The sequence below is a fragment of the Ursus maritimus genome, unplaced genomic scaffold, assembly GCF_017311325.1.
Source record: "Ursus maritimus isolate PB19 unplaced genomic scaffold, ASM1731132v1 scaffold_12, whole genome shotgun sequence".
Lineage (NCBI taxonomy): Eukaryota > Metazoa > Chordata > Mammalia > Carnivora > Ursidae > Ursus > Ursus maritimus.
Window position 1 is genome coordinate 4691275 of NW_024423564.1, and position 23806 is coordinate 4715080.

At 47.2% G+C, this 23806-nt stretch overlaps 1 protein-coding gene and 2 long non-coding RNA genes across 3 annotated transcripts in view; 2 read left to right on the plus strand and 1 right to left on the minus strand.

The window, feature by feature from the left end:
- LOC103678388 (neuroblastoma breakpoint family member 6-like) overlaps positions 1-23806 on the plus strand; it is a 64507-nt gene that overhangs the window by 29359 nt on the left and 11342 nt on the right. The window contains exons 12-23 of the mRNA XM_040626716.1: positions 316-434; positions 4543-4594; positions 5356-5531; positions 6643-6694; positions 7456-7631; positions 8744-8795; positions 9556-9731; positions 10766-10817; positions 11599-11771; positions 12608-12659; positions 12852-12870; positions 13031-13607. Coding sequence (XP_040482650.1) covers positions 316-434; positions 4543-4594; positions 5356-5531; positions 6643-6694; positions 7456-7631; positions 8744-8795; positions 9556-9731; positions 10766-10817; positions 11599-11771; positions 12608-12659; positions 12852-12870; positions 13031-13607 — 1676 coding nt within the window. The remainder of the gene's footprint in view (positions 1-315; positions 435-4542; positions 4595-5355; positions 5532-6642; positions 6695-7455; positions 7632-8743; positions 8796-9555; positions 9732-10765; positions 10818-11598; positions 11772-12607; positions 12660-12851; positions 12871-13030; positions 13608-23806) is intronic.
- Positions 16604-18103, plus strand: LOC121102027. The gene is made up of 2 exons (XR_005834033.1): positions 16604-16720; positions 17940-18103. It is a non-coding gene; the product is annotated as an uncharacterized LOC121102027 (long non-coding RNA).
- LOC121102023 lies at positions 18245-22878 on the minus strand. Its single transcript, XR_005834029.1, has 3 exons — positions 22803-22878; positions 19627-19678; positions 18245-18873 (listed from the first exon to the last, which is right to left on the minus strand). It is a non-coding gene; the product is annotated as an uncharacterized LOC121102023 (long non-coding RNA).

The window sequence follows — 23806 nt, forward strand, 5'->3', positions numbered from 1 at the left end:
GCACGTGGTGGCTGCCCCGGGCCTGCTCTCCATCTGTGCTTCATGCCGTGACTGTACCATACTGGGGTGGTAGAGTCTCATTCCTCGTCAGCCCTGCTGTGGGCAGTGCTCTCGTATCTGCTGCTGCTACTCTCCCCCATCCCCATCTTGGCAGCCACACTTTGCCTCTTGTAGGATGGATAGCTTTTTCCCTCTCCAAGCGATGGCCCTTTGCTTCTAGTGACCATTCCCTATAACTCCCATCAAAACCAGCTAGGAAGCCATGATGTCTGATCCCCCCGGTTTGATCTGTTGTCATTCCTGTCTCACCCGGCACAGCGTGGAGCAGGAAGAAGTCGAAAAGAAGGAAGTCCTACAGGACAGAGTGGATGATTGTGATTTGACCCCTTCGGTTCTGGAAGAAGGGTGTGACAGCGACCAGTCTTACAGTGATGGTGAGTTCCCATTTGAAGAACAGGAAATCGGCTCTGCTCTGGATGTAGCCAGAGAATGGTCCCATACCAAAGGGGATGAAACTCCATGTGGTTCCCAAGGTAGTGTCCCTATTCCTTGTTCCTCACACCCTGTGTAGACTCAGAGTCTTAATCCCCATAAGTAGATCCTATCCTTACAAACTGTTGTGATCCAGGCTGTAGGACTGAGTTTGATATAAGACATTCCATGAGTCAGTGAGCTTTGCTCAACTCCTGTCTAAGTCACAGCACTTTTATGTCTGGGCCACTGCCAATCACTGCTCTCAAGGTGGCCCTGCCAGACTCATATACCTCTCCAGCCCAGGAACAGGAGGTCACTTCAAGACCTCCTAATTTTCACTGTATCTCTCTCTTTTTTTTATATAATAATATTTTTGATTATATTATGTTAGCCACCATACAGTACATCTATGGTTTTTGATGAAAGGTTCGATGATTCATTAGTTGCATATAAAGCCCAGTGCCCTCCTTACTACCCATCCCCAGCTTATCCCATTCCCCCACCCTCCTCCCCTCTGAGGCCCTCAGTTTGTTTCTCAGAGTCCATAGTCTCTTGCTTCATTCCCCCTTCTGATTACCCCCCCTTACTTTATCCCTTTCTTCTCCTACCGATCTTCCTAGTTCTTATGTTCCATAGATGAGAGAAAGCATATGATAATTGTCTTTCTCTGCTTGACTTATTTCACTTAGCATTATCTCCTCCAGTGCCGTCCATATTGCAGCAAATGTTGAGACATCGTTCTTTTTGATAGCTGAGTAATATTCCATTGTATATATGGACCACTTCTTTTTAATCCAGTCATCTGTTGAAGGGCATCTTGGCTTCATCCATGATTTAGCTACTGTGGACAATGCTGCTATGAACATTGGGGTGCATATGGCCCTTCTCTTCACTACGTCTGTATCTTTGGGGTAAATACCCAGTAGGGCAATTGCTGGATCACAGTGTAGCTCCATTTTTAACATTTTAAGGGACCTCCACACTGTTTTCCAGAGTGGCAGTACCAACTTGCATTCTCACCAACAATGTAGGAGGAATCCCCTTTCTCCCCATCCTCTCCAACAAATGTTGTTTCTTGCCTTGTCAATTTTTGCCATTCTAACTGGCGTAAGGTGGTATCTCAGTGTGGTTTTGATTTCAATTTCCTTGATGGCTAATGATTTTGAACATTTTTTCGTGTGTCTGTTAGCCATTTGTATGTCTTCAAAGGAAAAGTGTCTATTCATGTCTTCTGCCCTTTTATGATTTGTTTATTTGTTTCTTGTGTATTGAGTTTGAGATGTTCTTTGTAGATCTTGGATACCAGTCTTTTATCTGTAGTGTCATTTGCAAATATATTCTCCAATTCCAGGGCTGCCTCTTAGTTTTTTTGACTGTTTCCTTTGCTATGCAGAAGCTTTTTATCTTGATGAAGTCCCAGAAGTTCATTTAATCTTTTGTTTATCTTGCCTTTGGAGATGTGTCATGAAACAAGTTGCCGTGGCCGATGTCGTAGAGGTTGCAGCAACCCTCTGGGAAGCAGCCGGGTTCTTCCGCAGGATCTCGGAGTGGGGGGGAAGAATCAACTTATTGTTGGCATAGACTCAAGACAGGATGCTGTGATGATGGCCTGTTTTATCAGGGACATTTATTTTTTTTAGATTTTATTTATTTATTTGAAAGAGATAGAGACAGCCAGCAAGAGAGGGAACACAAGCAGGGTGAGAGGAAAGCAGGCTATAGTGGAGGCCTGATGTGGCTCATCCCATAACGCCAGGATCACCGCCGAGGAAGACAGTATCCTGTGAAGGCGCTATCAGGACATTTATAATGGTTAAGAGGCAATGCCAGTGATTGCTTCCAGCGCCCTCCTAAGCCCTCCTGGATGAGTTCTCTCATGGTTGCCTGTTTTCACTCTGCTTCTGTTGCTCTCCTGTGCTACATGGGACCTAAGAGTGGGCATTCGTGAAGGGGAGTCTGTGTCATGTAACTCTTTCTCTTCCTTTATTTGCAGAAAACCAAATTGATCAGGAGGGACCGAAAGGACAAGAGTCAGTTGCCCCCAGGTAATTCTGAATTCTTGGGGGCTGTGAATTCAGAAGTGGCACCCAGGGAAAAGCAGAAAGTGCTGAAGAGAACTATATTATCTATTCGGTCCATGACAAGTTATCCTTTTTCACAATGCTTTCCGTTTTTTTGTGGTACTTGGATTGCTTCCCATTTCTTAGTTACCTCTCTCGTTGAGAAACCCACAGTCAGCCGACCCAGGTAAACTAATATGTCCCAGGGATCGCTGTGCTCGCTCATTCTCTCCTCTGTGCTTTTTTGAGAGATGCATTCTTCTTTCTGCCTGTTAGATTTATCACTTGACATGTGTTCCTAGCAAGAACATATCAAGCAAGAAGACAAACATATACTATCTGCCAGATATTGAGAGAAAGAGGCCTTTCTGGATGAGATAGCTGGGACAGTCGCTTGGCCACTCCATGCAGAACTGGATGCCATTTGACAGGAAGGGGAAAGCCACCATTCTGAGACTCTGTATGTAGTGAGTCATGACTGGATGGCACAGAGATAATTGAGGCTCCTTCCTCACAAGCTTGCTGTTTGGCCTGTGCGTGAGCACTTACTGTCCTTTCTATCTGCTGCTCCTGTGACAAACAGAGCTTGTCGCACTCAAACAAGAAGAGTTGTTTCTCTCTTGATGGGTCAGCCTCTCTGCTTTCTTGACCATTCCTTTGTCCCTTCCATCAAAGCCAGACAGGACATGGGATTTCAGATCCCTCTCAGGTTAATCTTCGGTTGTCCCCACCCTGCAGGCTCAGCGGACAGCTGCTAGGGGTAGAGCAGTCGGCTCCCGGGACTCTCCGGAAATCCCGTGACAATTCAGTTCTTCCCGAGCTGTCTGACTCCTACCGGCCTTACAGAAGCGCCGCCATCTTCTCACCTGAGGACCTGGAAGTCTGTTCCTCTCTAGAAGTGGCCAGTGAGTACTCCATTGTCAAGGTGATAAAGCTCCAACTGGACACCACATAGATCTCCTGTTCTTTGTACCCCAGACCTCTGCTGTGCCGAGAGGGTCATCCCTGTGAGGACCTTGTAGAGACATATGATCTGAACTGGGCTCTAGGTTGAGTTTTAAGCACAGATGTCAGGTGTGTCAGGAGCTTTGCTCTCTTCCTAGTCCCAGGGCATGCCCATGTCATCTTGGCTTCTCTGTCAGGTCATTGGGCACACTCACTCACCTGAGCAAGATGAGCGCAGAAGGTGTCTGTCAGACCTAATTTGGATGAAACCTTTCTTCTCACCTTCAATAAGCTCTACGTTTCACCTCTGAGCCAGGTCCTTTACGAATCTGTGCCTGCCACTGTCAGTTGGCATTCTTGTCCAGGGGTAACTGGTTTTGCTATTCTAAACCCCACTTGTCTCTCTCCTTTGATGCCTGACAGCCTTGGCAGGCTTTCCTATATCTTTGGAGGTGTCACTCCCCTGGTGCGTTCCCTTCCTTTAGTCTGTCTCTTTGTTTATCTTCCCTCCTCTCAAGTTAGCTGAGAACCAGAACTGGACCAATGCTATCGGACAGTGTATGTTTCCCTTGAGCCGTGCACGATCCTGAAACAGACGTACCCCATGAAAGGCCCCAGTATCTATGCAGCCTTGAAGATTGTTCTGCTTTGATGGTGTATAGATTCCATTCATGGGTTTAATCTCAATGGCTTCTTCCTCTCAACCATTCACCAACAGCATTTCAGATGGAAGAAAGCCTGAATATTGCAGCAACCGTCTAGGAAGCAACCGGGTTCTTCCCCGGGATCTCGGGGGGAAAAGAATCAACGTGTTGTTTGCCTACACTCAAGACAGGATGCTCTGATGATGGCCTGTCATACCAGGGTCACTTGTTTAATGGCTTAAGAGCGCAATGCCAGTGATTGCTTGCAGGGCCCTCCTAAGCCCTCCTGGATGAGTTCTCTCACGGTTGCCTGTTTTCAATCTGCTTCTGTTGCTCTCCTGTGCTACATGGGACCTAAGAGTGGGCATTTGTGAAGGAGAGTCTGTGTCATGTAACTCTTTCTCTTCCTTTATTTGCAGAAAACCAAATTGATCAGGAGGGACCGAAAGGACAAGAGTCAGTTGCCCCCAGGTAATTCTGAGTTCTTGGGGGCTGTGAATTCAAAAGTGGCACCCAGGGAAAAGCAGAAAGTGCTGAAGAGAACTATATTATCTATTCGGTCCATGACAAGTTATCCTTTTTCACAATGCTTTCCGTTTTTTTGTGGTACTTGGATTGCTTCCCATTTCTTAGTTACCTCTCTCGTTGAGTAACCCACAGTCAGCCGACCCAGGTAAACTAATATGTCCCAGGGCTCGCTGTGCTCGCTCATTCTCTCCTCTGTGCTTTTTTTGAGAGATGCATGTCTTCTTTCTGCCTGTTAGATTTATCACGTTGACATGTGTTCCTAGCAAGAACATATCACAGCAAGAAGACAAACATATACTATCGTGCCAGATATGGAGAGAAAGAGGCCTTTCTGGATGAGATAGCTGGGACAGTCGCTTGGCCACTGCATGCAGAACTGGATGCCATTTGACAGGAAGGGGGAAAGCCACCATTCTGAGACTCTGTATGTAGTGAGTCATGACTGGATGGCACAGAGATAATTGAGGCTCCTTCCTCACAAGCTTGCTGTTTGGCCTGTGCGCTGAGCACTTACTGTCCTTTCTATCTGCTGCTCCTGTGACAAACAGAGCTTGTCGCACTCAAACAAGAAGAGTTGTTTCTCTCTTGTATGGGTCAGCCTCTCTGCTTTCTTGACCATTCCTTTGTCCCTTCCATCAAAGCCAGACAGGACATAGGATTTCAGATCCCTCTCAGGTTAATCTTCGGTTGTCCCCACCCTGCAGGCTCAGCGGACAGCTGCTAGAGGTGGTAGAGCACGTCGGCTCCCGGGACTCTCCGGATAATCACAACGTGACATATTCAGTTCTTCCCGAGCTGTCTGACTCCTACCGGCCTTACAGGAGCGCCGCCATCTTCTCACCTGAGGACCTGGAAGTCTGTTCCTCTCTAGAAGTGGCCAGTGAGTACTCCATTGTCAAGGTGATAAAGCTCCAACTGGACACCCACATAGATCTCCTGTTCTTTGTACCCCAGACCTCTGCTGTGCCGTGAGAGGTCATCCCTGTGGGGAGGCCTTGTAGAGACATATTGATCTGAACTGGGCTCTAGGATTGAGTTTTAAGCACAGATGTCAGGTGTGTCAGGGAGCTTTGCTCTCTTCCTAGTCCCAGGGCATGCCCATGTCATCTTGGCTTCTCTGTCAGGTCATTGGGCCACACTCAACTCACCTGAGCAAGATGAGCGCAGAAGGTGTCTGTCAGACCTAATTTGGATGAAACCTTTCTTCTCACCTTCAATAAGCTCTACGTTTCACCTCTGAGCCAGGTCCTTTACGAATCTGTGCCCGCCACTGTCAGTTGGCATTCTTGTCCAGGGGTAACTGGTTTTGCTATTCTAAACCCCACTTGTCTCTCTCCTTTGATGCCTGACAGCCTTGGCAGGCTTTCCTATATCTTTGGAGGTGTCACTCCCCTGGTGCGTTCCCTTCCTTTAGTCTGTCTCTTTGTTTATCTTCCCTCCTCTCAAGTTAGCTGAGAACCAGAACTGGACCAATGCTATCGGACAGTGTATGTTTCCCTTGAGCCGCGCACTATCCTGAAACAGACGTACCCCATGAAAGGCCCCAGTATCTATGCAGCCTTGAAGATTATTCTGCTTTGATGGTGTATAGATTCCATTCATGGGTTTAATCTCAATGGCTTCTTCCTCTCAACCATTCACCAACAGCATTTCAGATGGAAAAAGCCTGAATATTGCAGCAACCGTCTAGGAAGCAACCGGGTTCTTCCCCGGGATCTCGGGGGGAAAAGAATCAACGTGTTGTTTGCCTACACTCAAGACAGGATGCTCTGATGATGGCCTGTCATACCAGGGTCACTTGTTTAATGGCTTAAGAGCGCAATGCCAGTGATTGCTTGCAGGGCCCTCCTAAGCCCTCCTGGATGAGTTCTCTCACGGTTGCCTGTTTTCAATCTGCTTCTGTTGCTCTCCTGTGCTACATGGGACCTAAGAGTGGGCATTTGTGAAGGAGAGTCTGTGTCATGTAACTCTTTCTCTTCCTTTATTTGCAGAAAACCAAATTGATCAGGAGGGACCGAAAGGACAAGAGTCAGTTGCCCCCAGGTAATTCTGAGTTCTTGGGGGCTGTGAATTCAGAAGTGGCACCCAGGGAAAAGCAGAAAGTGCTGAAGAGAACTATATTATCTATTCGGTCCATGACAAGTTATCCTTTTTCACAATGCTTTCCGTTTTTTTTGTGGTACTTGGATTGCTTCCCATTTCTTAGTTACCTCTCTCGTTGAGTAACCCACAGTCAGCCGACCCAGGTAAACTAATATGTCCCAGGGCTCGCTGTGCTCGCTCATTCTCTCCTCTGTGCTTTTTTGAGAGATGCATGTCTTCTTTCTGCCTGTTAGATTTATCACGTTGACATGTGTTCCTAGCAAGAACATATCACAGCAAGAAGACAAACATATACTATCGTGCCAGATATTGAGAGAAAGAGGCCTTTCTGGATGAGATAGCTGGGACAGTCGCTTGGCCACTCCATGCAGAACTGGATGCCATTTGACAGGAAGGGGGAAAGCCACCATTCTGAGACTCTGTATGTAGTGAGTCATGACTGGATGGCACAGAGATAATTGAGGCTCCTTCCTCACAAGCTTGCTGTTTGGCCTGTGCGCTGAGCACTTACTGTCCTTTCTATCTGCTGCTCCTGTGACAAACAGAGCTTGTCGCACTCAAACAAGAAGAGTTGTTTCTCTCTTGAATGGGTCAGCCTCTCTGCTTTCTTGACCATTCCCTTGTCCCTTCCATCAAAGCCAGACAGGACATAGGATTTCAGATCCCTCTCAGGTTAATCTTCGGTTGTCCCCACCCTGCAGGCTCAGCGGACAGCTGCTAGAGGTGGTAGAGCAGGTCGGCTCATGGGACTCTGCGGATAATAACAGCTTGACATATTCAGTTCTTCCCGAGCTGTCTGACTCCTACCAGCCTTACAGAAGCGCCGCCATCTTCTCACCTGAGGACCTGGAAGTCTGTTCCTCTCTAGAAGTGGCCAGTGAGTACTCCATTGTCAAGGTGATAAAGCTCCAGCTGGACACCCACATAGATCTCCTGTTCTTTGTACCCCAGACCTCTGCTGTGCCGAGAGAGGTCATCCCTGTGGGGAGGCCTTGTAGAGACATATTGATCTGAACTGGGCTCTAGGATTGAGTTTGAAGCACAGATGTCAGGTGTGTCAGGGAGCTTTGCTCTCTTCCTAGTCCCAGGGCATGCCCATGTCATGTTGGCTTCTCTGTCACGTCATTGGGCCACACTCAACTCACCTGAGCAAGATGAGCGCAGAAGGTGTCTGTCAGACCTAATTTGGATGAAACCTCTCTTCTCACCTTCAATAAGCTCTACGTTTCATCTCTGAGCCAGGTCCTTTACGAATCTATGCCTGCCACTGTCAGTTGGCATTCTTGTCCAGGGTTAACTGGTTTTGCTATTCTAAACCCCACTTGTCTCTCTCCTTTGATGCCTGACAGCCTTGGCAGGCTTTCCTATATCTTTGGAGGTGTCACTCCCCTGGTGCGTTCCCTTCCTTTAGTCTGTCTCTTCGTTTTTCTTCCCTCATCTCAAGTTAGCTGAGAAGCAGAACTGGACCAATGTTATCGGACAGTGTATGTTTCTCTTGAGCCACGCAAGATCCTGAAACACACGTACGCCATGAAAGGCCCCAGTATCTATGCAGCCTTGAAGATTGTTCTGCTTTGATGGTGTATAGATTCCATTCATGGGTTTAATCTCAATGGCTTCTTCCTCTCAACCATTCACCAACAGCATTTCAGATGGAAGAAAGCCTGAATATTGCAGCAACCGTCTAGGAAGCAACCGGGTTCTTCCCCGGGATCTCGGGGGGAAAAGAATCAACGTGTTGTTTGCCTACACTCAAGACAGGATGCTCTGATGATGGCCTGTCATACCAGGGTCACTTGTTTAATGGCTTAAGAGAGCAATGCCAGTGATTGCTTGCAGGGCCCTCCTAAGCCCTCCTGGATGAGTTCTCTCACGGTTGCCTGTTTTCAATCTGCTTCTGTTGCTCTCCTGTGCTACATGGGACCTAAGAGTGGGCATTCGTGAAGGGGAGTCTGTGTCATGTAACTCTTTCTCTTCCTTTATTTGCAGAAAACCAAATTGATCAGGAGGGACCGAAAGGACAAGAGTCAGTTGCCCCCAGGTAATTCTGAATTCTGGGGGCTGTGAATTCAGAAGTGGCACCCAGGGAAAAGCAGAAAGTGCTGAAGAGAACTATATTATCTATTCGGTCCATGACAAGTTATCCTTTTTCACAATGCTTTCCGTTTTTTTGTGGTACTTGGATTGCTTCCCATTTCTTAGTTACCTCTCTCGTTGAGTAACCCACAGTCAGCCGACCCAGGTAAACTAATATGTCCCAGGGATCGCTGTGCTCGCTCATTCTCTCCTCTGTGCTTTTTTTGAGAGATGCATGTCTTCTTTCTGCCTGTTAGATTTATCACATTGACATGTGTTCCTAGCAAGAACATATCAGAGCAAGAAGACAAACATATACTATCGCGCCAGATATTGAGAGAAAGAGGCCTTTCTGGATGAGATAGCTGGGACAGTCGCTTGGCCACTCCATGCAGAACTGGATGCCATTTGACAGGAAGGGGGAAAGCCACCATTCTGAGACTCTGTATGTAGTGAGTCATGACTGGATGGCACAGAGATAATTGAGGCTCCTTCCTCACAAGCTTGCTGTTTGGCCTGTGCGCTGAGCACTTACTGTCCTTTCTATCTGCTGCTCCTGTGACAAACAGAGCTTGTCGCACTCAAACAAGAAGAGTTGTTTCTCTCTTGTATGGGTCAGCCTCTCTGCTTTCTTGACCATTCCTTTGTCCCTTCCATCAAAGCCAGACAGGACATAGGATTTCAGATCCCTCTCAGGTTAATCTTCGGTTGTCCCCACCCTGCAGGCTCAGCGGACAGCTGCTAGAGGTGGTAGAGCAGGTCGGCTCACGGGACTCTCCAGATAAACACTACTTGACATATTCAGTTCTTCCTGAGCTGTCTGACTCCTACTGGCCTTACAGGAGCGCCGCCATCTTCTCTCCTGAGGACCTGGAAGTCTGTTCCTCTCTAGAAGTGGCCAGTGAGTACTCCATTGTCAAGGTGATAAAGCTCCAACTGGACACCCACATAGATCTCCTGTTCTTTGTACCCCAGACCTCTGCTGTGCCGAGAGAGGTCATCCCTGTGCGCAGGCCCTGTAGAGACATATTGATCTGAACTGGGCTCTAGGATTGAGTTTGAAGCACAGATATCAGGTGTGTCAGGGAGCTTTGCTCTCTTCCTAGTCCCAGGGCATGCCCATGTCATGTTGGCTTCTCTGTCAGGTCATTGGGCCACACTCAACTCACCTGAGCTAGATGAGCGCAGAAGGTGTCTGTCAGACCTAATTTGGATGAAACCTCTCTTCTCACCTTCAATAAGCTCTACGTTTCATCTCTTAGCCACGTCCTTTACGAATCTATGCCTGCCACTGTCAGTTGACATTCTTGTCCAGGGTTAACTGGTTTTGCTCTTCCAAGCCCCGCTCTGTCTTTCCTTTGGGTTGACTTGTCTTCCTAAACAGTTGTTTGAACACCCACCCTCAGTCCCTCCACTGAGAGCTTGTTTTTATGTTTCCCAAAGCAGAGCTGTGCTTTGCTTTTCCCCACCACATGAATTGAGACAACGTTCTATGTAGCACCAAACACTCACTTTCATTTGAGGGTTTGTCTTTGCATTCCATCTGTTCACTCTCCTTGTAAAAATTCCACTACGTCTTTAACAAGCAGGCTCTCTGATGAGCAGAGGCTGAATTCTGCAGTAATCCTTTTAGAATGCATGGAGGCTGGCTCCCCAAATCTGTATGAAAAAGGTAAGTAAAGTGTTTGCACAGACTTAAGCCAAGGGCAACCGTGATGATCATCTCCTAGAAAAAGTAAATTTTCCTCAGTGCCTCAGGCCAGGAAATCAAGCCACTTATCATAAGACAATATCAGAAGCACCCTGAAATATTTTTCTGCCTAAACCTGTTCTCACATTGAGCATATCTGAGTGCCTGGCTAGCATTAGACACTAGATTATTAATGTACCGAGCAGGATCTGCTTAATGACCTCCCTGTCTTTATGTATTTACAGAAAATCAGATCTCTCATAAGGAGGAAGAAGACCAAGACCCGATAGGCCCCAGGTAATTCTGAAGAATCCTGGGTTGTTATTTCAGTGGTTAAACTGCATTTCAAGGAAGAAACAGAAACTGCCAGACATGCCTGTTTTATCCGTTCTCCAATCACAAAGTACCTTTGTTTAACCATGAAGTGTGGCTTCACATGTTACATGGTTAAGTTCCATTTACTGACCCCTTCACTTCAATAACCTGCAGGGGGTGGAACTTCGTGAATTAGCAGTCACTGGGATTCTCTGCATTCACCTGTTCACTCCTTTTGGTAAAACGAGAGTGAGAGGCCTATCTGCCTCTCCCTGTTTGGTGTTACCACACCGAGGATATATTATAGCCAAAGAATACCTAAAAAAACCATTCACGTCATGTCACAGGATGAGAAAGAGGCACCAACGAAACAAGGTCTCTCCATGTTGATGTTGTCTTTTAAAACCTGTGTTCACTTGGTCACCCAAGGTAGTATCAACAATATTTATGCAAAAGTGTTGAAGCCACCTTTAGGATTCCCCATGTGCGCTGTGAGCTATGTGTTCCATTCCATAGTCGTTCAGTTTGTTGCTCAGAAGCTTAGCTCTGCGGCCACTATCCTGAGCACCTTTTGTTCTCTATCTGTCCCTACTGCCCCCACAGCAGCCACACTCTGCCCCTGTAACAGGAGGATAGTTTTTGCTGTTAATCACGGCTGTGCCCCTTTGTTATGAGTATACTTCTCGGCCTCCCATCAAAACCAGTAGGATGCTGGGGTGTCTACTTTTCTTGTGTTAAACTTCAGATCTCCCGACCCTCCCAGGCTCACCGCAGAGCTGCCAGAGGTGGAAGAGGATACCCCATGTGACTCCCTGGATGAATGCTATTTGACTTATTCAGCCCTTCCTGACCTGTCTGACTCCCTCGGGACTTGTAGCAAGGCTGACATCACCTCATTCGAAGATCTGGACATCTGTTCTGCTCTGGAAGTAGCTAGTGAGTCCTCCATTGTCAAGGTGATAAAGCTCCAACTGGACTCTGACAGCTCACACTCACTTGTACTCCACATGCAGAGGTCTCTTTCTTTGTTCCTGATTTCCATTAAATACTCTCTTCATCTGCAATACTCTCATTTTCATAGCTGAATATTGTCTCTTGAATTTTTGTGCTTGTCCAAAGATGTTGGCAGCCTTACCTACATCTTTCAATTTGTTGTTTCCCTGCCTGACTGCTCTGACTCCTAGTGTCTGGGTCCTCTATGTTGGCTGTCTACACTGAGTTGTCATCAGAGTATCAGGTCATCAACACCTCTACCATCAGCTTGCTCGTAGGTTTCCTTGAAGCACAGCTGATTCTGGCCTTTGCCCCTCCCATGCATGGCTCATATGTCTGTAAGCACAAAGAATTGTACACAAAAGGTTTCTTTTGATTTGAGGGTTTGCAGATTCCATCCATCAGTCTGGTCTCTGTGTCTAAATTCCCTTAAACCATTTATCTCATGGCATAAGGTAATGAGAGAAGGTTGCACTAAGTTTTTAGAATGTAGGTAAGCTGTTGCCCAAAATCTGTGGCAAAACACATGTTTCACGCTGTACACAGACTCTTGAGATGTGGCTCTACCACAGCAGGGAGCTCATGCCCAATGGCTCAGGAAAGCAGACCAAGGCACATTCCCAAGACACTACCTGAGGCCTCCTGGATGGTTACTCTCACAATATCCTTCTGCCCCGCTAAGCGGCGCACAGTCCGTCTGCTAGTTGTATCAGATACTTAATTGGAATGTACACATGGTGTTGTTTAACATGACTGGCCCTGTCTGTATTTATTTGTAGACAGTCATAATGATCTTGTGGAGGAAGAAGACCAAGGACGGATATGCGCCAGGTAACTCTGAAGAATCATGGGCTTTAATGCAGTGGTAATGTCTGGGGATCTTGGCTCTCGGCAAATCTAGAAAGTGCTAAATGTACCTATTTCACCCATTCAGACACCCATAAAAATGGTCCGTTAGCAATGTTCTCTGTTTCACTGTGGTACTCGTATAGGCCCCTTTCTTTATGCGTCCCAAATTTGGAGGCTCAGGCCATTGACACAGGTATACTAACCAATCACAGGATTTCTTGCATTCTCACGGTCTCTCTTTGTATTGAGTCCAGCCTAAGATGCACATCTGTCTCTGCTGGTTTCGCATTATGACGTTGGCAAGAATTCATGGCAAGAAAAGTGTGTAAAAAAATTGATATCTCAGTGTTTAGACAAGTAGGCCTCGGACACACGAGCTTTCTAGGAATCTACAATGCTGCCAGTCTGGGGTTGTCTTGGTGCTTTCTGTAAATGTCAACAAAACGTATGCAAAAGTGTTGATGCTGGTTTTATTGTTTTCTGAGTGTGCTGTGTGTTGTGACTGCTGTGTGCTGGGGTGGTTCAGACTCCTTCCCTTTAGTCTCCCATTCTGGCCATGCTCTGGGCCCCTCCAGCTCTTGCTCCCTCCCTGCCTGCCTCATCTATCCCCGGTACATCCACACTCTGGCCCCAGATGGAGGCAGAAAGGTTCATGGGAAGAAGACTTCGCATTTCTTTTCGGTGCCGCCCAAAGCAGCTGGGACTCCATGTTGACTCAACTTTCTTGTTGCATCTCTAGTCCTGCCTGTCACACGAGGCTCCACAGGGAGCTACCAGTGGCAGAAGAGAATGAAGACCCGCAGGACTCCCTGGATGACTGTTATTTGACTTCTTCATTTGGCCATGACCCGCCAGACACCTGCAGACCTTACACAAGTGCTTCATTCACATTTGATAAGCAGGAAACCTTCTTGGGTCTGGATGTGGATGGTAAGTACTCCCATTGTGAGGGGCACAACATTCCTGGGTGGAGGGGAGTTCAGGAAGCCTGTCTTCTCTGTATCCAACAACCTAAATTGGCTGAGATGTGCATCCCTGCCAACAGATCCTGGAGACTCAAACTGGTTTGAACTCTGCTCTTGGATATCATTTCAAAAACACTGGGTTACCTGGGTGGCTCAGTTAGTTAAGCATCCAGCTCTTGATCTCCATTCAGGTCTTGATCACAGGGTTGTGAGTTCAAGGCCCACGTTGGGCTCCACACTGGGCGGGGAGTGTATAAAAAAAAGAAAAGGCATCATGTGGGTCAGACAATTTTCCTTTCCTTCTGTCCCAGACTTCCCTCTGCCACCAAGCCCCCTCCCAAGTGCAGGCCCTTGGTACCAAGTCAGTTTAGAGAGGAGAAATGCAGGGAAGAGAGCAAACCTTCAGCCACCACGATGTCAACTGTAGATATCTGGGTAACAGGACTCTTTCTTTTCTCTCCTTTTTCTTTCTTGCTTTCTTGCTTTCTTTCTTTTTTTGTAAGAACCGACTTCTGCTACTCATGAGATTCTATTGCCAGTTGTATATCTGCACTGATTGGTGGCTGAAGGGTTTGCTCTCTTCCTGCATTTCTCCTCTCTAAACTGACTTGGTACCAAGGGCCTGCACTTGGGAGGGGAGCGTGGCAGAGGAAGTCTGGGACAGAAGGAAGGAAAATTGTCTGCCCACATGATGCCTTTTCTTTTTATACACTCCCCCCAGTGTGGAGCCCAGTGGGCCTTGAACTCACAACCCTGTGATCAAGACCTGAATGGAGATCAAGAGCTGGATGCTTACCAACTGAGCCACCCAGGTAACCCAGTGTTTTGAAATGATATCCAAGAGCAGAGTTCAAACCAGTTTGAGTCTCCAGGATCTGTTGGCAGGGATGCACATCTCAGCCAATTTAGGTTTTGGATACAGAGAAGACAGGCTTCCTGACTCCCTCCACCCAGGAATGTGTGCCCTCACATATGGGAGTACTTACCATCCACATCCAGACCCAAGAAGGTTTCCTGCTTATCAAATGTGAATGAAGCACTTGTGTAAGGTCTGCAGGTGTCTGGCGGGTCATGGCCAAATGAAGAAGTCAAATAACAGTCATCCAGGGAGTCCTGTGGGTCTTCATTTTCTTCTGTCACTGGGCAGCTCCCTGTGGAGCCTCGTGTGACAGGCAGGACTGGAGAGATGCAACAAGAAAGTTGAGTCAACATGGAGTCCCAGCTGCTTTGGGCGGGGGAGGAAGCACTGGGCATAGAAAAGAAATGCGAAGTCTTCTTCCCATGAACCTTTCTGCCTCCATCTGGGGCCAGAGTGTGGATGTACCGGGGATAGATGAGGCAGGCAGGGAGGGAGCAAGAGCTGGAGGGGCCCAGAGCATGGCCAGAATGGGAGACTAAAGGGAAGGAGTCTGAACCACCCAGCACACAGCAGTCACAACACACAGCACACTCAGAAAACAATAAAACCAGCATCAACACTTTTGCATACGTTTTGTTGACATTTACAGAAAGCACCAAGACAACCCCAGACTGGCAGCATTGTAGATTCCTAGAAAGCTCGTGTGTCGAGGCCTACTTGTCTAAATACTGAGATATGAATTTTTTACACACTTTTCTTGCCATGAATTCCTGCCAGCGTCATAATGTGAAGCGAGCAGAGACAGATGTAGTCATCTTAGGCTGGACTCAATAGAAGAGAGCCGTGAGAATGCAAGAAATCCTGTGATTGGTTAGTATACCTGTGTCAATGGCCTGAGCCTCCAAATTTGGGACGAGAAAAGAAAGGTCCTATACACGTACCACAGTGAAACAGAGAACATTGCTAACGGACCATTTTATGGGTGTCTGAATGGGTGAAATAGGTACATTTAGCACTTTCTAGTATCAGAGAGCCAAGATCGAACTCACCACTGCATTAAAGCCCATGATTCTTCAGATTACCTGGCATAAATCCGTCCTTGGTCTTCTTCCTCCACAAGATCATTATGACTGTCTACAAATAAATACAGACAGGGGCCAGTCCGTTCAACAACACCATGTGTACATTCCAATTAAGTATCCGATACAACTAGCACATGGACTGTGTGCCCCTTAGCGGGAACAGCAGGATATTGTGAAGTAACCATCCAGGAGGCCTCAGGTAGTGTCTTGGGAATGTGCCTTGGTCGCTTTCCTGAGCCATTGGGCATGAGCTCCCTGCTGTGGTAGAGCCACATCTCAAGAGTCTGTGTCGCGTGGAACGTGTGTTTTGCCACAGATTCTGGGAGACAGCTTACCTACATTCTAAAAACTTAGTGCAACCTTCTCTCATTACCTTATGCCATGAGATAAATGGTTTAAGGGAATTTAGACAGAAGACCAGACTGATGGATGGAATCTGCAAACCCTCATGTCAAAAGAAACCTTTTGTGTACAATTCTTTGTGCTTACAGACATATGAGCCATGCATGGGAGGGGCAAAGGCCAGAATCAGCTGTGCTTCAAGGAAACCTACAGCAAGCTGATGGTAGAGGTGTTGATGACCTGATACTCTGATGACAACTCAGTGTAGACAGCCAACATAGAGGACACAGACACTGGGAGTCAGAGCAGTCAGGCAGGGAAACAACAAATCGAAAGATGTAGGTAAGGCTGCCAACATCTTTGGACAGGCACAAAAATTCAAGAGACAATATTCAGCTATGAAAATGAGAACATTGCAGATGAAGAGAGTATTTAATGGAAATCAGGAACAAAGACAGAGACCTCTGCATGTGGAGCACAAGTGAGTGTGAGCTGTCAATCTGCCTTGAATCGAATGTCCTAACTTCTGTCAGAAGCCATAAGCATGGCCTGAGATGAGGAACAAAGGGCAGGTGCCTGACTCACCTGAGGTTTGTGCTAAAAAGTGTATCCTAGAGCCTGACTCAGATCCTTATGTCTACTGGGCTTCTACAGAGCGATGACACTTTCTGCACAAGAGGTTGGGATCCCAAAAAAGGGTCAGCTTGGGATTCCAGTTGGAGCTTTATCACCTTGACAATGGAGGACTCACTAGCTACTTCCAGAGCAGAACAGATGTCCAGATCTTCGAATGAGGTGATGTCAGCCTTCCTACAAGTCCCGAGGGAGTCAGACAGGTCAGGAAGGGCCGAATAAGTCAAATAGCATTCATCCAGAGAGTCACATGGGGTATCCTCTTCCACCTCTGGCAGCTCTGCGGTGAGCCTGGGAGGGTCGGAAATCTGAAGTTTAACACAGAAAAGTAGCACCCAGCATCCTACTGGTTTTGATGGGAGGCCGAGAAGTATACTCATAACAAAGAGGGCACAGCCTGATTAACAGCAAAAACTATCCTCCTGTTACAGGGCAGAGTGTGGCTGCTGTGGGGGCAGTAGGGACAGATAGAGAACAAAAGGTGCCAGGATAGTGGCCACAGAGCTAAGCTTCTGAGCAACAAACTGACGACTATGGAATGGAACACATAGCTCACAGCGCACATGGGGAATCCTAAAGGTGGCTTCAACACTTTTGCATAAATATTGTTGATACTACCTTGGGTGACCAAGTGAAACAGGCTTTAAAAGACAACATCAACATGGAGAGACCTTGTGTCGTCTGGTGCCTCTTTCTCATCCTGTGACATGACGTGAAATTTTTTTAGGTATTCTTTGGCTATAACATATCCTCGGTGTGGTAACACCAAACAGGGAGGAGCAGATAGGCCTCTCACTCTCGTTTACAAAAGGTGAACAGGGAATGCAGAGAATCCCAGTGACTGCTAATTCACGAGTTCCACCCTCAGGTTATTGAAGTGAAGGGGGTCAGTAAATGGAACTTAACCATGTAACATGTGAAGCCACACTTCATGGTTAAACAAAGGTACTTTGTGATTGGAGAACGGATAAAACAGGCATGTCTGGCAGTTTCTGTTTCTTCCTTGAAATGCAGTTTAACCACTGAAATAACAACCCAGGATTCTTCAGAATTACCTGGGGCCTATCGGGTCTTGGTCTTCTTCCTCCTTATGAGAGATCTGATTTTCTGTAAATACATAAAGACAGGGCAGTCATTAAGCAGATCCTGCTCGGTACATTAATAATCTAGTGTCTAATGCTAGCCAGGCACTCAGATGTGCTCAATGTGAGAACAGGTTAGTCAGAAGAATATTCAGGGTGCTTCTGATATTGTCTTATGATAAGTGGCTTGATTTCCTGGCCTGAGGCATTGGGGAAAATTTCCTTTTTCTAGGAGATCATCATCACGGTTGCCCTTGGTTAAAGTCTGTGCAAACACTTTACTTACCTTTTTCATACAGATCTGGGGAGCCAACCTCCATGCATTCTAAAAGGATTACTGCAGAATTCAGCCTCTGCTCATCAGAGAGCCTGCTTGTTAAAGACGTAGTGGAATTTATACACTGAGAGTGAACAAATGGAATGCAAAGAAAAACCCTCAAATGAAAGTGAGTGTTTGGTGCTACACAGAACATTGTCTCAATTCATGTGGTGGGGAAAAGCACAGCACAGCTCTGCTTTGGGAAACATAAAAACAAGCTATCAGTGGAGGGACTGAGGGTGGGTTTTCAAACAACTGTTTAGGAAGACAAGTCAACCCAAAGGAAAGACAGAGCGGGGCTTGGAAGAGCAAAACCAGTTAACCCAGGACAAGAAAGTCAAGTGACAGTGTCAGGCATATATTCGTAAAGGACGTGGCTAAGAGATGAAACGTAGAGCTTATTGGAGGTGAGAAGAGAGGTTTCATCCAAATTAGGTCTGACAGACACCTTCTGCGCTCATCTTGCTCAGGTGAGTTGAGTGTGGCCCAATGACCTGACAGAGAAGCCAAGATGACATGGGCATGCCCTGGGACTAGGAAGAGAGCAAAGCTCCCTGACACACCTGACATTTGCGCTGAAAACTCACTCCTAGAGCCCAGTTCAGATCAATATGTCTCTACAGGGCCTCCCCACAGGGATGACCTCTCTCGGCACAGCAGAGGTCTGGGGTACAAAGAACAGGAGATCTATGTGGGTGTCCAGTTGGAGCTTTATCACCTTGACAATGGAGTACTCACTGGCCACTTCTAGAGAGGAACAGACTTCCAGGTCCTCAGGTGAGAAGATGGCGGCGCTCCTGTAAGGCCAGTAGGAGTCAGACAGCTCGGGAAGAACCGAATATGTCAAGTAGTGATTATCTGGAGAGTCCCGGGAGCCGACCTGCTCTACCACCTCTAGCAGCTGTCCGCTGAGCCTGCAGGGTGGGGACAACCGAAGATTAACCTGAGAGGGATCTGAAATCCTATGTCCTGTCTGGCTTTGATGGAAGGGACAAAGGAATGGTCAAGAAAGCAGAGAGGCTGACCCATACAAGAGAGAAACAACTCTTCTTGTTTGAGTGCGACAAGCTCTGTTTGTCACAGGAGCAGCAGATAGAAAGGACAGTAAGTGCTCAGCGCACAGGCCAAACAGCAAGCTTGTGAGGAAGGAGCCTCAATTATCTCTGTGCCATCCAGTCATGACTCACTACATACAGAGTCTCAGAATGGTGGCTTTCCCCCTTCCTGTCAAATGGCATCCAGTTCTGCATGGAGAGGCCAAGCGACTGTCCCAGCTATCTCATCCAGAAAGGCCTCTTTCTCTCAATATCACACGCGATAGTATATGTTTGTCTTCTTGCTGTGATATGTTCTTGCTAGGAACACATGTCCGTGATAAATCTAACAGGCAGAAAGAAGACATGCATCTCTCAAAAAGCACAGAGGAGAGAATGAGCGAGCACAGCGATCCCTGGGACATATTAGTTTACCTGGGTGGCTGACTGTGGGTTACTCAATGAGAGAGGTAACTAAGAAATGGGAAGCAATCCAAGTACCACAAAAAACGGAAAGCATTGTGAAAAAGGATAACTTGTCATGGACCGAATAGATAATATAGTTCTCTTCAGCACTTTCTGCTTTTCCCTGGGTGCCACTTTGAATTCACAGCCCCAAGAACTCAGAATTACCTGGGGGCAACTGACTCTTGTCCTTTCGGTCCCTCCTGATCAATTTGGTTTTCTGCAAATAAAGGAAGAGAAAAGTTACATGACACAGACTCTCCTTCACAAATGCCCACTCTTAGGTCCCATGTAGCACAGGAGAGCAACAGAAGCAGATTGAAAACAGGCAACCGTGAGAGAACTCATCCAGGAGGGCTTAGGAGGGCCCTGCAAGCAATCACTGGCATTGCTCTCTTAAGCCATTAAACAAGTGACCCTGGTATGACAGGCCATCATCAGAGCATCCTGTCTTGAGTGTAGGCAAACAACACGTTGATTCTTTTCCCCGAGATCCGGGGAAGAACCGGTTGCTTCCTAGGCGGTTGCTGCAATATTCAGGCTTTTTCCATCTGAAATGCTGTTGGTGAATGGTTGAAGGGAAGAAGCCATTGAGATTAAACCCATGAATGGAATCTATACACCATCAAAGCAGAACAATCTTCAAGGCTGCATAGATACTGGGGCCTTTCATGGGAGTGCGTCTGTTTCAGGATCTGCGGCTCAAGGAAACATACACTGTCCGATAGCATTGGTCGTTCTGGTTCTCAGCTAACTTGAGAGGAGGAAGATAAACAAAGGAGACAGACTAAAGGAAGGGAAGCACCAGGGAGTGACACCTCCAAAGATATAGGAAAGCCTGCCAAGGCTGTCAGGCATCAAGAGAGAGCAAGTGGGGTTTAGAATAGCAAAACCAGTTACCCCTGGACAAGAATGCCAACTGACAGTGGCGGGCAAGACGTAAAGGACCTGGCTCAGAGGTGAAGCGTAGAGCTTATTGAAGGTGAGAAGAAGGTTTCATCCAAATTAGGTCTGACAGACACCTTCTGCGCTCATCTTGCTCAGGTGAGTTGAGTGTGGCCCAATGACCTGACAGAGAAGCCAAGATGACATGGGCATGCCCTGGGACTAGGAAGAGAGCAAAGCTCCTGACACACCTGACATCTGTGCTTAAAACTCAATCCTAGAGCCCAGTTCAGATCATATGTCTCTACGGTCTCCCCACAGGGATGACCTCTCGGCACAGCAGAGGTCTGGGGTACAAAGAACAGGAGATCTATGTGGGTGTCCAGTTGGAGTTTATCACCTTGACAATGGAGTACTCACTGGCCACTTCTAGAGAGGAACAGACTTCCAGGTCCTCAGGTGAGAAGATGGCGGCGCTCTGTAAGGCCGGTAGAGGAGTCAGACAGCTCAGGAAAAGAACTGAATTGTCGTTGTGATTATCAGGAGATCCGGGAGCACTCTCTACCACCTCTGCGCTTCAGCTGACCCTCGCAGGGTGAACAACCGAAGATTAACCTAGAGGGTCTGAAATCTATATCCTGTCGCTTTGGAGAAGGACAAGGAATGTCAAAAAGAGAGAGGCTGACCCATACAAGAGAAAACAACTCTTCTTGTTTGAGTGCGACAAGCTCTGTTTGTCACAGGAGCAGCAGATAGAAAGGACAGTAAGTGCTCAGCGCACAGGCCAAACAGCAAGCTTGTGAGGAAGGAGCCTCAATTATCTCTGTGCCATCCAGTCATGACTCACTACATACAGAGTCTCAGAATGGTGGCTTTCCCCCTCCTGTCAAATGGCATCCAGTTCTGCATGGAGTAAGCGACTGTCCCAGCTATCTCATCCAGAAAGGCCTCTTTCTCTCCATATCTGGCACGATAGTATATGTTTGTCTTCTTGCTGTGATATGTTCTTGCTAGGAACACATGTCACGTGATAAATCTAACAGGCAGAAAGAAGACATGCATCTCTCAAAAAGCACAGAGGAGAGAATGAGCGAGCACACAGCGATCCCTGGGACATATTGAGTTTACCTGGGTCGGCTGACTGTGGGTTACTCAACGAGAGAGGTAACTAAGAAATGGGAAGCAATCCAAGTACCACAAAAAACGGAAGCATTGTGAAAAAGGATAACTTGTCATGGACGAATAGATAATATAGTTCTCTTCAGCACTTTCTGCTTTTCCTGGTGCCACTTTGAATTCACAGCCCCCAAAACTCAGAATTACCTGGGGGCACTGACTCTTATCCTTTCGGTCCCTCCTGATCAATTTGGTTTTCTGCAAATAAAGGAAGAGAAAGAGTTACATGACCAGACTCTCCTTCACAAATGCCCACTCTTAGGTCCCATGTAGCACAGGAGAGCAACAGAAGATTGAAAACAGGCAACCGTGAGAGAACTCATCCAGGAGGGCTTAGGGAGGGCCCTGCAAGCAATCACTGGCATTGCTCTCTTAAGCCATTAAACAATGACCCTGGTATGACAGGCCATCATCAGAGCATCCTGTCTTGAGTGTAGGCAAACAACGCGTTGATTCTTTTCCCCCGAGATCCGGGGAAGAACCGTTGCTTCCTAGCGGTTGCTGCAATATTCAGGCTTTTTCCATCTGAAATGCTGTTGGTGAATGGTTGAGAGGAAGAAGCCATTGAGATTAAACCCATGAATGGAATCTATACACCATCAAAGCAGAATAATCTTCAAGGCTGCATAGATACTGGGGCCTTTCATGGGGGCACGTCTGTTTCAGGATAGTGCGCGGCTCAAAGGGAAACATACACTGTCCGATAGCATTGAGTCGGTTCTGGTTCTCAGCTACTTGAGAGGAGGGAAGATAAACAAAGAGACAGACTAAAGGAAGGAGCACCAGGGAGTAACCTCCAAAGATATAGGAAAGCCTGCCAGGCTGTCAGGCATCAAGGAGAGAGACAAGTGGGGTTTAGAATAGCAAAACCAGTTACCCTGGACAAGAATGCCAACTGACAGTGGCAGGCACAGATTGTAAAGGACCTGGCTCAGAGAGTGAAACGTAGAGCTTATTGAAGGTGAGAAGAAGGGTTTCATCCAAATTAGGTCCTGACAGACACCTTCTGCGCTCATCTTGCTCAGGTGAGTTGAGTGTGGCCCAATGACCTGACAGAGAAGCCAAGTGACATGGGCATGCCCTGGGACTAGGAAGAGCAAAGCTCCCTGACACACCTGACATCTGTGCAAACTCAATCCTAGAGCCAGTTCAGATCAATATGTCTCTACAAGGCCTCCCCACAGGGATGACCTCTCACGCACAGCAGGTCTGGGGTACAAAGAACAGGAGATCTATGTGGGTGTCCAGTTGGAGCTTTATCACCTTGACAATGGAGTACTCACTGGCCACTTCTAGAGAGGAACAGACTTCCGGTCCTCAGGTGAGAAGATGGCGGCCTCCTGTAAGGCCGGTAGGAGTCGAGACGCTCGGGAAGAACTGAATATGTCACGTTGGAATTATCCGGAGAGTCCGGGAGCCGCGTGCTCTACCACCTCTGCTGCTGTCCGCTGAGCCTGCAGGGTGGGGACAACCGAGAATTAACCTGAGAGGGATCTGAAATCCTATGTCCTGTCTGGCTTTGATGGAAGGGACAAAGGAATGGTCAAGAAAGCAGAGAGGCTGACCCATACAAGAGAGAAACAACTCTTCTTGTTTGAGTGCGACAACTCTGTTTGTCACAGGAGCAGCAGATAGAAAGGACAGTAAGTGCTCAGCGCACAGGCCAAACAGCAAGCTTGTGAGGAAGGAGCCTCAATTATCTCTGTGCCATCCAGTCATGACTCACTACATCAGAGTCTCAGAATGGTGGCTTCCCCTTCCTGTCAAATGGCATCCAGTTCTGCATGGAGTGGCCAAGCGACTGTCCCAGCTTCCTCATCCAGAAAGGCCTCTTTCTCTCATATCTCAACGATAGTATTGTTTGTCTTCTTGCTGTGATATGTTCTTGCTAGGAACACATGTCAACGTGATAAATCTAACAGGCAGAAGAAGACATGCATCTCAAAAAAGCACAGAGGAGAGAATGGCTGAGCACAGCGATCCCTGGGACATATTAGTTTACCTGGGTCGCTGACTGTGGAGTTCCTCGAGAGGTAACTAAGAATAGGAAGCAATCCAAGTACCACAAAAAAGCGAGGCTTGAGTGAAAGGATAATTGTCATGGACCGAATAGATAATATAGTTCTCTTCAGCACTTTCTGCTTTTCCTGGTGCCACTTTGACATTCGCCCCCAAGACTCAATTACCTGGGCAACTGACTCTTGTCCTTTCGGTCCCTCTGATCAATTTGGTTTTCTGCAAATAAAGGAAGAGAAAGAGTTACATGACACAGACTCTCCTTCACAAA